Source organism: Salvelinus sp. IW2-2015, linkage group LG1, assembly GCF_002910315.2.
Source record: "Salvelinus sp. IW2-2015 linkage group LG1, ASM291031v2, whole genome shotgun sequence".
Classification (NCBI taxonomy): Eukaryota; Metazoa; Chordata; class Actinopteri; order Salmoniformes; family Salmonidae; genus Salvelinus; species Salvelinus sp. IW2-2015.
Genome location: NC_036838.1, coordinates 52923832 through 52938521, shown reverse-complemented (window position 1 = coordinate 52938521; position 14690 = coordinate 52923832). Strand labels below are relative to the sequence as shown.

The 14690-nt window shown below is 43.1% G+C and overlaps 1 protein-coding gene across 6 annotated transcripts in view; it reads right to left on the bottom strand.

Moving 5' to 3' along the window:
• Positions 1–14690, bottom strand: part of LOC111969889 (forkhead box protein J3-like) — a 127236-nt gene that overhangs the window by 21649 nt on the left and 90897 nt on the right. For all 6 annotated transcript variants that reach the window (XR_011480600.1, XR_011480602.1, XR_011480603.1 and 3 more), the window contains exons 4-5: positions 3242–3325; positions 1785–1886 (exon numbers count right to left, since the gene is read on the bottom strand). Coding sequence is in view for 1 of the 6 variants with exons in the window: in XM_023996255.2 (XP_023852023.1) it covers positions 1785–1886; positions 3242–3325 (186 nt within the window). In the remaining 5 variants the exon portion in view is untranslated. The remainder of the gene's footprint in view (positions 1–1784; positions 1887–3241; positions 3326–14690) is intronic.

Below are 14690 nucleotides of genomic sequence, written 5' to 3'. Positions count from 1 at the left end.
TGACACGGCCTCCCATTGGCCTCTCAGAGAAGGCAGGAACATGAGATAGAGGGAAAATAGAGAGCGAGAAAGAGGGAATTCCTGTGGTTTGGCACAGTGCACCAAAAGAGGCGTGGCCAGTTGTATGTTTACAGTGTAACACAGTGAGAAACAAGCCCTCTCAGGAGTAGGGCTCAGATCTGCTGCTGCTTCTCCACTTTATCATAGCAACAGTTACAATCAGGAGAACAAAAGACACTCATAACATCACACACACAAACACAGCCCCGCTGTAACCTTGCCTGAAGCAGGGATGTTCAGAATTTTGAGGGTTTTGTTTCCCATGATTCTTATGTGTGAAATCAAACTGTTGTTATCTATGAAGGATGTCCGTGTTAAATGACCAACTGAGGTTTGAAACCTCAATTTTCCCAGCAAATCGATGGCAAGTGATTATTTGTTGAGATGAGAGCAGTGTGTGTGTTTACAGGGGCTTAGCCTAGCCCGTCTCACACGCCAAAGACAGTCCTCCTACCGAAAGGGCAGACACACACCACTCCCCCTTACTGCACACACACGCAGTCAGACACACGGTTCTATCCTCGTGAGGCCCTAAAATGTATTTCCTTTCAAAATCCTATTTTCCCTAAGCCCAAAACCTAAACCCCAAAATAGCCTTTGTTCTCGTCAGGATGTGGGAAACGTCCCAACGAGGGAGAATTTTCCTCGTTTTACTATCCTTGTGGGGACTTCAGATCCCCACGAGGGTAGAAGAGCAAGACCACACACACCCTCCTCTTCTCACAAATCCCACCCTCAAGTACTCTACCCCAAAGCACCAACCCCCCCATTTATATAAAACCCAGTATTTTTTTTATGCTCGCTGCAGTAAATGAATGAGCGACTCTTGTAGGTTACTCCAGAAAGCTGCCCCCACTGGGCCCAGAGGAGAGGGCTTAAGGTTAAAAAGCCTATTTCAATTTCAGAGTGAACAGCGTATTCAACGCCAATAGCTTGTGGCTTCTCCCGCTCTTTCTCTGCAGTGAGGGTTATACGGCAACAGACATCCACACACACACAGTACTGTCTTGCCAGCCTACCCAGACTCCTCCAGCCAAACGCTACGGCACGTCCGTGGACGTTAGTTTCTTCTCCACAACGAATCTGGATCTGAGTACTTGCCTGACCCCTCACCGAATGTGAACACATTCGGGGACGTCTGATTGGTCCAGAAGACGCAAAGATAAAGCGGCGGTTTGACTTTGATACTCTGATTTGTTAGAGACGATCAAATGGATTACTTTGTTTAGTACAACACCCTCGTCACCACAAACGACATCAATGATGACTTTAGTGTGAGGCTAGGCAACCCAACCACATCTCATGGACAGACCAGAAAAGGACTGGGCATCTCCATGAACTTTCAGGTGTGTGTAGAGTAGTGTTGTCACGACACCAGAATTTTGATTTCAATACCAGAGTTATCATCACGATACTCAACTCAAATACCATACTCAACATCAATATCGTATTGAACAGAATGAGTAATCCCCTTGTGGTGTGTGTGTGTGTGTGTGTGTGTGTGTGTGTGTGTGTATCCATCTATACAGTGTTTCTTGTGCTGCCGTGCAGCTGTGTGTTACAGCGTGAGATGTACTGTAGTGTGTGTGTGTGTGTGTGTGTGTGTGTGTGTATATCTCGGTTGAGTGCTGCTCTCAGTGAGGAACAAGCTGTAGGTGGGAGGGAGAGGGAGGAAGGAGGGGTCAGGGTGGTGCAGTGTGTGCAGGTGCATGCTGGGTAGGTACCTTGTTAGTCACAGTGTTGATTGCCAGAGTTGGAGAGGCACTTCCAGAGATCATACAGTCCATTCCCAAAGACTCCGACTCCAGGGTGTACGGTGTGGAAGCCTTGGGGAGGGAGGGAGGCAAAAGTATTACTTTTAGCCAATTATCAAATATAGGACCACTAAAATATTCACTCTTAACTAATTCTAAGAATAATACATAACCTCAAGCCATAAGTACGAAGGTATAGGTTTTAACACTCATATGTTGCCGTGTTTGTTAGGAAGCTAGTTTTCCTTCCAGGCAAGAGGGAGGAATGCAGATCTCTAGTATGGAAAATACACCAGGACCATTTATAAATAACAAAAGAAGCAACACCTTTATTTAGGTCACATTTGAAATATTTCCTGAGGAGATGAAGAGAAGAGCCCCCATTGCTCTCTGCGAGTCGCGGGCGCGCCGCTGGGGGAGATAACTCCACCATGCCTGTCTGCCAAAACTGCTTACTGTAAGAGGATTGGCTGGCAACAATACCAATTTTAATTCATGATAAACATAAATGAGATTTCACAAAGTCACAATTTTCTAAATGTCTGAGACTTAATGGGATGCCTTGTAGGCCAACAGTCACATCTGTAGTAAGGGAGGATGGTGTGCATGTGCACTAACAACATACATGCACAAACCTCAGGGTGGGTGAATAGTGTGTGAATTCTGTGCATTTGTTTTGCTTTAGAATTACACACCAATGACTATATTTAAACTAATTTACACACAAACACACAGGTGTAGGTACTGTATAGTATAGGATGTGCACCTCTCCCTCCCCATCTTAGAACCACAGACATACACGTGGCTGGTTAACTGAGTGAGTGGGTCTTTGTGTCTGTCTCTGTATGTCTTGTAGCGGGCCAGGAGGAGATGGATGGATGCCTCAGAGCCAGGTCAATCTGGGCAGTTTTTTAAACCAGTCAGGCTGTGCGTTACATTGGACACAACCCATACATAATTAAAGACAAAAGCTCCCGCTCAGAATGAACAGCCAGTGCACATAAATTGATGTTTTTTTTTTTTTTTATGTTTAAAAAAAGATGACTGCAGAATGCAATGTATGTAAGTAACAGCAGCCTGGGGCATAGTTTATTAATGAGGAGCCTGCTACAAGACAAGACTGAGACTCATCCAGAGGCAGTTACATAAAGGGAGGAGAAACTCCTACTGCGTGCATGCGTGTGTGTGTACACGCGTGTGAGTGAGACAGTATACGGGAGAGAGGCAGAGACAAAGAGGTCTATCAGAGAGAGATTGAACATAATTAATTTTTTGCTGTATGTGAAGACTTTGTATGATATGGTTACCCAATTCTCCACATAAGCGCACTCATCATTACTGGTGATGGCATGGTTTAAGAGAGGGTATCTACATGCGTTAAAAACACAAAGCTTCAGGGGAGGATGTGGCGTGTCTGGAGGACTCACTCGCTCTCCGGACCGCGGCCTCTTCTTTGGCCGTGTGGGCAGGGCGTCCTCCTTTGGGTTGGTGTCGATGGCCCAGTAGGAGCCCTGTGGAGAGAGGAGGGACCACAGTAAAGAACACAGAACAGACAATGCCCTGCCTGGCCTGATACCACAGGGACGTTAGCGTTGGACATGAGGGATTCATATCTCCAGACGAAGGGTAAAGGAATCAGAGGCTTCTCTTTGGGACTGACACAATAGAGCTTTAACAAATGCTATTAAAACACAATCCAAGAGTAAATAGTGGTGTGTGATAAGTGTGTGTGTGGCTTTGTTTTATATTGGAGGGAGCTGTGTTGTGTGGCGAGGCTTCTCCTCGTCTGTGATGCTCCGTAGTTAGAGACAGTGGCTGGTGAAATGCTAAGCTCCTCCTAAAGCAGTGCTTTCTCAGCCTCAGGTAGTGTAGGTAGCCAACTGTAGCTGGGCTGGGAGCTGGAGCAACGTGTTGGCTTTCTGCCCAGGTCTGAGCCCGGCTAATCAAGGAGAGAATAGACCTGCTGGCTCTGGGGCTGCAGCTCCACACTCCAGCTGCATTATTTAGCTCTGCATTCAGCCCCATTTAATACATTTTTCTATGGTGTTCCTCCCTGAAGCCACATGCAACACATGATTTTAAATATTTTATATTAATCCTGATAAGATCTCAATTGCCAAGGGAAAGTGAGATCAGGACTTTTAAAATTCTTCCTAAGCAGAGAGAATCAATTCAATCTTTTTTTTGAAATTGTCAGTCTGGACAACAGAAGACGGGAGGTACGGTTTCAACAACCTGTGTCTAATGTAATCCATACAATAAGGTGTACCATACTCCAGTCACAGTACTACCGCCATCTAAAGCATCATCCTGGGTTTTATTCCTGGCTTTTATTTTGAAACACTGCAACAATACAATGTTGAGCAAATATGTTTTATATTTTCAAAGCTTGGGGTCGATTAGCATTTCCCTCAGAGGGAGAATAATTCACAGTGCAACCAACCAGAGATAGACATCTCATAATAATATATGTCTGAAGTAAATCCCATTATACTCTCAGCTCTGTAGCCCAATTCCATTGTTGGTATATTTGGTGGCGTTGTCTTCAGTGTAAAAGGCTGAGAGTAACAGACAGAGAAACGTCTAAGGACGTCTGAAGGTGAGCTGCCTGAGCTCCGTGTTATGATCATAGCATCTGTTTTACTGCTAAATATATGATTTAGGGGTTAACTGATTTAAGGGTTAACTGATTCAATTAGAGCTCCTGGTAGACTCAAAACCACTGTCCCGGTAGAGGGCCGGGCGGCATTTCTTTTAATTTAGAAAAAAAAATCTAAGCACAAACCCTTGGGAAGGGAGTTTCTGCATTTCTCTACACGCTCCCATGAGACTCGATGGGGGGGAAAAAACAAACCCATTTAAAGAGTTCTTAAATTATTCACAAATACACTGCATCATAGCAAAGCCTGGCAAGGCAAGTGTGTGTGTGTCCATATTGTAAGCTACAACTGTTATGAAACTAAGCTCCAACTATTCAGTCTCTAAACAAAGGCCATGATGATCGTGTGATGATTTCACCAGAAGCACTGTTTAACTGCTATACCTGCTATCAAAAAGGAAGCTGACTTTTCCTCCCTACAGTACGCATGTCAACATCACGTTCTCTGGTTTCCCCATCTCAGTCTAGATTAGATACAGGACATGGAATATGCAGTACACTTAGCGTTCCCTACCAGTTAAAGGCCAGTGCAGTCAAAAACGTGAAATCCCTGTGTACCAGTCATAAGAAGTACCATTCAAAAGTTTGGACACTCATTCAAGGGTTTTTCTTTATTTTTACTATTTTCTAAATTCTAGAATAATAGAAGACATCAAAACTATTAAATAACACATATGGAATCATGCAGTAACCAAAAAAGGTGTTAAAAAAAATCATAACATATGTTATATTTGAGATTCTTCAAAGTAGCCACCCTTTGCCTTGATGACAGCTATGCATATTCTTAGCATTCTCTCAACCAACTTCATGAGGTAGTCCCCTGGAATGCAAGTGTGCCTTGTTAAAAGCTAATTTGTGGAATTTCTTTCCTTCTTAATGCGTTTGTGCCAATCAGTTGTGTTGTGACAAAGTAAGGAAAGGGAGATACCTAGTCAGTTGTACAACTGAATGCACTCAAGCGAAATGTCTTCCACATTTAACCCAACCCCTCTGAATCAGAAAGGTGCGGGGGGCTGCCATAATTATTTTTTATTTTCGAGATGGCAGCGCAGTAGGACGTGTATATCTGTCTTTGTCTTATCCCATGTAAATAGCCTGTATTTTTCGTATACATCTTAATCTCTACAAAATAAATATACTTCCTGCAAACCACCTCAACAAATATGGTACGGATCTGCTATTTTTATTCCTTATAACTGGAACTTCCATCAGGAGCTCACCAGCTAACTAGCTACTAGTCTTTTGCTACTAGTCTTCTACTAGTCCACGGCTAGCGATCCTCGCCTTTCCCCCCCCGGCATTAGCCAGCCTTAGCTCGGACAACACCTGCCAGTCTGCACAGTGCGATATCAACCCAGAGCATATCGGACTGCTTCTCTCTACCATAATCACCGGATTCCTGCCGCTCTGGATCATTACACCGGATCATCGCAGCTAGCTAGCTGCAAACGATTAGCTACTGTTAGCTAACGCCTCTGTCCCAAAGAAAGCACCAGCTAGCCTTGAGCTAGCCTCAAGCTAGACCCATATACCAGCTAATTCTAGGGCTACAATACCTACTTTGCCAATTGGCCAGGACCCTTTATTGTTGACATGGAGCCCCTCCGATCCATCACGACTGGACTGCCGACGTGATGGCCCGATGTGGTCTCAACAGGGTATTCTGTTACGGTGTCACCGAAAAACCATCTACTAGCCACGGGCCGCAAGCTTTTCTGAACGCTGTGTCCCCTGCTCGCCTAGCGTAGTAGTGACAACCGAACGGCACCCTGACTCACCTATTGCTGCTCTTTTAACCCAATGATCACTCGGCTACACTTCTGATGCCCCCTGGACAATAACACAGTACGTCATTTTGTTTACCTGTCGGCCCCAGCCTCGAACTCAGGTCCTGTATGTACCTAACTGACCTGCTCTGCCCATTCATCGCCATTTACCCATTGTTCTCTTAACTCTCCTGATCAACACCTGTGATTGCTTTATGCCTCTCTCCAATGTCAATATGCCTTGTCTACTGCTGTCTTGGCTAGTTTTAATGATTTATTTCACTGTAGGTCCCTCAGTCCCGCTCAAAATGCCTTAGATAGCTCTTTGGTCCCACCCCACACACATACAGAGACCTCACCTAGGTTAACTGATGCCCCCAGAGACGAAACCTCTCTCATCACCCAACGCTTAGGTTTACCTCCACTGTACTCGCATCCAACCATACCCTTGTCTGTACATTATGCCTTGAACCTATTCTACCACGCCCAGAAATCTGCTCCTTTAATTCTCTGTTACGAACCCACTAGACGACCAGTTCTTATAGCCTTTAGCCGTACCCTTATCCTACTCCTCCTCTGGTGATGTAGAGGTTAACCCGGGCCCTGTAGCCCCCAGTACTACACCTACTATTCCCCAGGTGCCATTACTTGTTGACTTCTGTAACGGTAAACGCCTTGGTTTCAAGCATGGAAGCCTCCTCCCTAAATTTGTTTTTTTTCACTGCTTTTAGCACACTCCCCCAACCATGATGTATTAGCCGTGTCCGAATCCTGGCTTAGGAAGGCCACCAAAAATTCGGAAATTTCCATTCAACAACAACATTTCCGCCAAGACAGAACTGCCAAAGGGGGTGGAGTTGCAATCTACTGCAGAGATAGCCTACAGAGTTCTGTCATGCTATCCAGGTCTGTGCCCAAACAGTTTTAGCTTCTACTTTTAAAAATCCACCTTTCCAGAAAAAAGTCTCTCACTGTTCCCACTTGTTAAAGACATCCCTCAGCTCCCATTAATCACCAACCATTTATCTTCAGAGATTGTACTGTTAGGTGACCTAAACTGGGATATGCTTAACACCCCGGCAGTTCTACAATCTAAGCTAGATGCCCTCAATCTCACAAATTATCATGGAACCTACCAGGTACAACCCTAAACACGGACACCCTCATAGATATCACCCTGACCAACCTGCCTTCCAAATACACCTTTGCTGTCTTCAACCAGGATCTCAGCGATCACTGCCTCATTGCCTGCATCCGTAATGGGTCCGCAGTCAAACGACCATTCCTCATCACTGTCAAACGCTACCAAAAACACTTCAGCGAGCAGGCCTTTCTAATCGACCTGGCTGGGTATCCTGGAAGGATATTGACCTCATTCTGTCAGTAGAGGATGCCTGGTTATTCTTTAAAAGTGCTTTCCTCACCATCTTAAATAAGCATGCACCATTCAAAAAAAAATTGAACTAAGTACAGATATAGCCCTTGGTTCACTCCAGACTTGTCTGCCCTTGACCAGCACAAAAACATCCGGTGGCGTTCTGCACTAGCATCGAATAGCCCCAGCGCTATGCAACATTTCAGGGAAGTTAGGAACCAATATACACAGGCAGTTTGAAAAAGCGAGCCTTTGCTTTCCTAACATAAATTTGCTTCCTGTAGCATAAACTCCAAAAAGTTCTGGGACACAAGTCAATGGAGAATAAGAGCACCTCCTCCCAGCTGCCCACTGCACTGAGGCTAGGAAACACTGTCACCACCAATAAATCTACAATAATCAAAAATTTCAATAAGCAATTTTCTACGGCTGCCATGCTTTCCTCCTGGCTACCCCAACCCTGGTCAATAGCTCTGCATCCCCCACAGCAACTTACCCAAGCCTCCCCATCTTCTCCTTCACCCAAATCCAGATAGCTGATGTTCTAAAAGAGCTGCAAAATCTGCACCCCTACAAATCAGCTGGTCTAGACAATCTGGACCCTCTCTAAAATTATCCGCCGCAAATGTTGCAACACCTATTACTAGCCTGTTCAACCTTGCTTTCGCATCGTCTGAGATCCCCAAAGTTTGGAAAGCTGCCGCGGTCATTCCCCTCTTCAAAGGGGGAGACACCCTAGACCCAAACTGTTACAGACCTATATCCATCCTACCCTGCCTTTCTAAAGTCTTCGAAAGCCTAGTTAACAAACAGATCACTGACCATTTCGAATCCCACCGTAACTATTCAGTTATGCAATCTGGTTTCCGAGCAGGTCATGGGTGCACCTCAGCCACGCTCAAGGTCCTAAACGATATCATAACCACCATCGATAAAAGACAATACCGTGCAGCCGTATTCGTCGATCCGGCCAAGACTTTCAACTCTGTCAATCAACGCATTCTTATTGGCAGACTCAACAGCCTTTGTTTCTCAAATGACTGCCTCGCCTGGTTCACCAACTACTTCTCTGATACAGTTCGGTGTGTCAAATCGGAGGGCCTGTTGTCCGGACCTCTGGCAGTCTCTACGGGGGTGCCACAGAGTTCAATTCTCAGGCAGACACTTTTCTCTGTACACAACAATGATGTCGCTCTTGCTGCTGGTGATTCTCTGACCCACCTCTACGCAGACGACACCATTCTGTATACTTCTGGCCATCTGGACCCAAACCTCCAGACGAGAATCATGCCATACAACTCTCCTTCCGTGACCCCAACTGCTCATCAATGCAAGTAAAACTAAATGCATGCTATTCAACCGATCGCTGCCCGCACCTGCCCGCCCGCCTAGCATCACTACTCTGGACGGTTCTGACTTAGAATATGTCGACAACTACAAATACCTAGGTGTCTGGTTAGACTGTAAACTCTCCTTCCAGACTCACATCAAGCATCTCCAATCCTAAATTAAATCGAGAATTGGCTTCCTATTTCGCAACAAAGCATCCTTCACTCATGCTGCCAAACATATCCTCGTATAACTGACTATCCTACCTATCCTTGACTTCAGCGATGTCATTTACAAAATAGCCTCCAACACTCTACTCAGCAAATTGGATGCAGTCTATCACAGTGCCATCCGTTTTGTCACCAAAGCCCCATATACTACCCACCTCTGCAACCTGTATGCTCTCGTTGGCTGGCCCTCGCTTCATATTCGTCGCCAAACCCACTGGCTCCAGGTCATCTACAAGTCTCTGCTAGGTAAAGCCCCGCCTTATCTCAGCTCACTGGTCACCATAGCAGCGTCCCGTAGCACGCGCTCCAGCAGGTATATTTCACTGATCACCCCCAAAGCCAACTCCTGCTTTGGCCGCCTTTCCTTCCAGTTCTCTGCTGCCAATGGCTGGAACAAATTGCAAAAATCACTGAAGCCTTATATCTCCCACTAACTTTAAGCATCAGCTTACAGATCATTGCACGTGTACATAGGCCATCTGTAAATAGCCCACCCTAACTACCTCGTCCTCATGTTMTTTTTTTTTGCTCCTTCACCCCAGTATCTGTACTTGCACATTCATCTTCTGCTCATCTATCACTCCAGTGTTTAATTGCGAAATTGTAATTATTTCCGCCACCACGGCCTATTTATTGCCTTAACTCCCTAATCTTACTTCATTTGCACACACTGTATATAGACTTTTCTATTGTGTTATTGACTGTACGTTTGTTTATTCCATGTGTAACTCTGTGTTGTTTGTGTCGCACTGCTTTGCTTTATCTTGGCCAGGTCGCAGTTGTAATTGAGAACTTGATCTCAATTAGCCTACCTGGTTAACTTCTTATGGCTGCAGGGGCAGTATTGAGTAGCTTGGATGAAAGGTGCACAGAGGTGCCCATAGTAAAATGCCTGCTCCTCAGTCCCAGTTGCTAATATATGCATATTATTATTCGTATTGGATAGAAAACACTGAAGTTTCTAAAACTGTTTGAATTATGTCTGTGAGTATAACAAAACTCATATGGCAGGCAAAAACGTGGCAGATTTTCAACCAAGCTCTCATTGAAATTACAGTGAGATATTGATGAGTTTTCACTTCCTACGGCTTCCGCTAGATGTCAACAGTCAATAGAACTTTGTCTGATGACTCTAATATGAAGGGGGGCCGAAGGAGACAGGAATTAGTCAGGTCTGCCACGAGCTGACCATGCTTTCACATGCGCGTTCACATGAGGACCTCCGTTCCACCGCTCTTCTAATTCTAATTCTAATTAGAATTCTAATTCTAATTCTAATTCTAATAATCTAATTCTCCGGTTGGAACGTTATTCAAGATGTATGTTAACAACATTCTAAAGATTGATTCAGTACATCTTTTGACATGTTTCTACTGACTGTTATGGAACTTTTGGACATTTTGTCACGTTATAGTGGACGCGCTTTGTGACTTTGGAATTGTTTACCGCTAACGCGCTAACCAAAGTAGCTAATTGGACATAAATAACGGACATTATCGAKCAAATCAAGCATTTATTGTGGACCTGGGATTCCTAGGACTGCATTCTGATGAAGTTCATCAAAYGTAAGGAAACATTTATCATGTATTTTCTGGTTTCTGTTGACCCCAACATGGCGGCTAATTTGGCTATTYTTCTGAGCTCCGTCTCAGATRATTGCATGATTTGCTTTTTCCGTAAAGTTTTTTTGAAATCTGACACAGCGGTTGCATTAAGGAGAGGTATATCTATAATTCCATGTGTATAACTTGTATTATCATCTACATTTATGATGAGTATTTCTGTTGAAACGATGTGGCTATGCGAAATCACTTGATGTTTTTGGAACTAGTGAATGTAACGCGCCAATGTAAACTCAGATTTTTTGTTATAAATATGAACTTTATCAAACAAAACATGCATGTATTGTGTAACATGAAGTCCTATGAGTGTCATCTGATGAAGATAATCAAAGGTTAGTGATTAATTTTCTATATTTCTGCTTTTTGTGACTGCTATCTTTCGCTAGAAAAATGGCTGTGCTTATTGTGGTTTGGTGGTGACCTAACCTAATCGTTTGTAGTGCTTTCGCTGAAAAGCATATTTGAAATCGGACACTTTGGTGGGATTAACAACAAGATTACCTGTAAAGATGATATAAGATGTATGTTTGAGGAATTTTAATTATGAGATTTCTGTTGTTTGAATTTGGCGCCCTGCACTATCACTGGCTGTTGTCATATCGATCCCGGTAGCGGGATGCAGCCATAAGAAGTTAACTTCTTAAGGCTAGGGGGCAGTATTCGGAAGTTCGGATGACTGATGTGCCCAAAGTAAACTGCCTGTTACTCAGGCCCAGAAGCTAGGATATGCATATAATTAGCATTGGATAGAAAACACTGACGTTTCTAAAACTGTTAAAATAATCTATGTGAATATAACATCAATGATACGGCAGGCGAAAACCCGAGGAGAATCCATCCGAATGTTTTTAGTTCACCACCCATTCAATTGCTTGTCTTTGGGATATTCAAAGGAATTCCTCCCAGATTGCAGTTCCTATAGCTTCCACTAGACGTCAACAGTCTTTAGAAAGGGTTTCAGGCTCGTCTTTTTTGAAAAATTTGTGAGTAATTGTAGTTTTTCAAGGTGGCTCTCATTTTGGACTGTAGTCTCGTGGCGCACGCGGATGAGGGAGCGCACTTCGTTTTTTATCTCCGGTATTGAACATTCCGTCTTAAATTTGATCGTTTATTTACATATTAGGGTACCTCATGGTTGATTAGCAACGTTGTTTTACTTGTTTGGACGAAGTTTATTGGTAACTTTTGGGATTCTTTGTATGCATGTTGAACGAGTGGAACGGGTGGATTAGTGAATCAAACGTGCCAACTAAACTGACTTTTTTGGGATATAAATTAGGACTTTACTGAACAAAACGACCATTTGTTGTGTAGCTGMGACCCTTGGGATTGCAAACAGAGGAAGATCTTCAAAGGTAAGTGATTTATTTTATCGCCATTTCTGACGCCTCTGCTGGTTTGGAAAATGTTTTTAATGCTTTTGTATGCGGGGCACTGTCCTCAGATAGTCGCATGGTATGCTTTCGCCGTAGCCTTTTTGAAATCTGTCAACGCGGTTGGATTAACAAGAAATTAAGCTTTTAAATGATGTAGTACACTTGTATGTTAATGAATGTTTAATATTTCGATTTTTGTATTTAGAATTTCGCGCTCTGCAATTTCACCGGATGTTGTCGAGGTGGGTCACTAGCCCCCCACCTAGCCCAAGTTAAATAAAGGTTTAAAAAAAGCATGGAGGTGGTGGTGTGATGGTGCATTGCTGGTGACACTCAGTGATTTATTTAGAATTCAAGGCACACCTAACCAGCATGGCTACCACAGAATTCTGCAGCAATACACCATCCCATCTGGTTTGCGCTTAGTGGGACTATCATTTGTTTTTCAACAGGACAATGACCCAACACACCTCCAGGCTATTTGACCAAGAAGGAGAGTGATGTAGTGCTGTATAAGATGAACTGGCCTCCACAATCACCCGACCTCAACCCAATTGAGATGGTTTGGGATGAGTTGGACCGCAGAGTGAAGGAAAAGCAGCCAACAAGTGCTCAGCATATGTGGGAACTTCTTCAAGACCGTTGGAAAGGCATTCCAGGTGACTACCTAATGAAGCTGGTTGCGAGATTGCCAAGAGTGTGCAAAGCTGTCATCAAGGCAAAGGGCTACTTTGAAGAAGCTCAAATATATCTTCATGCGTTTAACACATTTTTGGTTACTACATGATTCCATATGTGTCATTTCATAGTTTTATGTCTTCACTATTATTCTACAATGTAGATAATAATAAAAATAAAGAAAAACCCTTGAATGAGTAGGTGTCCAAACTTTTGACTGGTACTAATAAATATTTAAATATTTATATTTAAATATATAGCCTGCAATTTCAGCCTGTTTTGGTGAGATGGCGTTTTGGCCTTCTATGGTTGCATTAACATGCAGTAAATTAGTTAATAGACCAATAAAGAGTTCCAAACCTCTCTGCCAATAACAGCCAATTTTCAGTTTTCCCTTCCCCACTCACACCACTCCCAGACAGTCTAAGCTAAATTCTTGTTGATAAATTGCTATTTTCTCAGAAGACATTTATTTATTTTTTTGACCATTTTCATTTGACAAAATCACAGTTAGGTACTGAAATTGTTACAGTTCTGAATTTGACCCCCTAATTGGGCAACTTTTGATAATGTTTTCTTGTCTCAGTGAGGGAAATTCTGTAAATTCCCGAGGACTTTTGAAAGACGAGAAGTTGAGGATCATAATAAATACTGCTTTGATGTCATACAAGCAAGCCACACACCAGTGAGTCCAAATGTGCACTTTACATCGCCATGTAAAATACAGTGTCAACGTTTATGATCACTATGTTTGATGTAGTTACAAGATGACATGACGTCATATCCTGGGTTGTCCTGAACAGAATTAGCCTGTTTGTTGTATTGTTAAGAAAATTTACAACGGACCTTGCATCTAAACACACTCATGACTCCATTCTACGCGCACCAAAATTACTAATCTGTCTCTCTGAATTGCCTACTGAAAGCCAAAACAATAAGATCGTATTTTAGAATTTAACTAGTCATGTTGGCAATAGATCAAGCTTTAAAATGATGCCCACATGACCCAGATTGCAATTTATAATGGACTGTTTTTGGATTGTGTAAACAACAACAGTAATTGTGTAAAGGAGGGGATACAGGGCTGTGTTCCAAGAAAAGTGTGCTTGTGTAGTTCCTCCACGGCACAGCTAGGAGGGCTTAAAAAAACACCTTCTAGTTGAAAACTCAGTCATGAACTCAGCACACTTGGTGAGGTTTGTGACATCTTGGAAACACCAGTATGTCCTCTTACTCAAACCCTTGTCATTTTTATGTCTTATGTTGTTCCTACCCCAAATTCCCCAAGAATATTCTTATGTTACTGAATGTATCCATTTTAGTTATTAACAAATGTGGTGAAAAGTGCAGTAAATGGAAAATGACAAAATCAACAGTGTAATAGAGGTCGACCGATTAATCGGAATGGCCGATTAATTAGGGCCGATTTCAAGTTTTCATAACAATCGGTAATCGGCATTTTTGGACACCGATCATGCACTACATTGCACTCCACGAGGAGACTGCGTGGCAGGCTGACTACCTGTTATGCGAGTGCAGCAAGGAGCCAAGGTAAGGTTCTAACTAGCATTGAACGTATCTTATAAAAAACAATCAATCTTAACATAATCACTAGTTAACTACACATGGTTGATGATATTACTAGTTTAACTAGCTTGTCCTGCGTTGCATATAATCGATGCGGTGCCTGTTAATTTATCATTGAATCACAGCCTACGTCGCCAAATGGGTGATTTAACAAGCGCATTCACGAAAAAAGCACTGTCGTCGTACCAATGTGTACGTAACCATAAACATCAACGCCTTTCTTAAAATCAATACACAAGTATATATATATATAT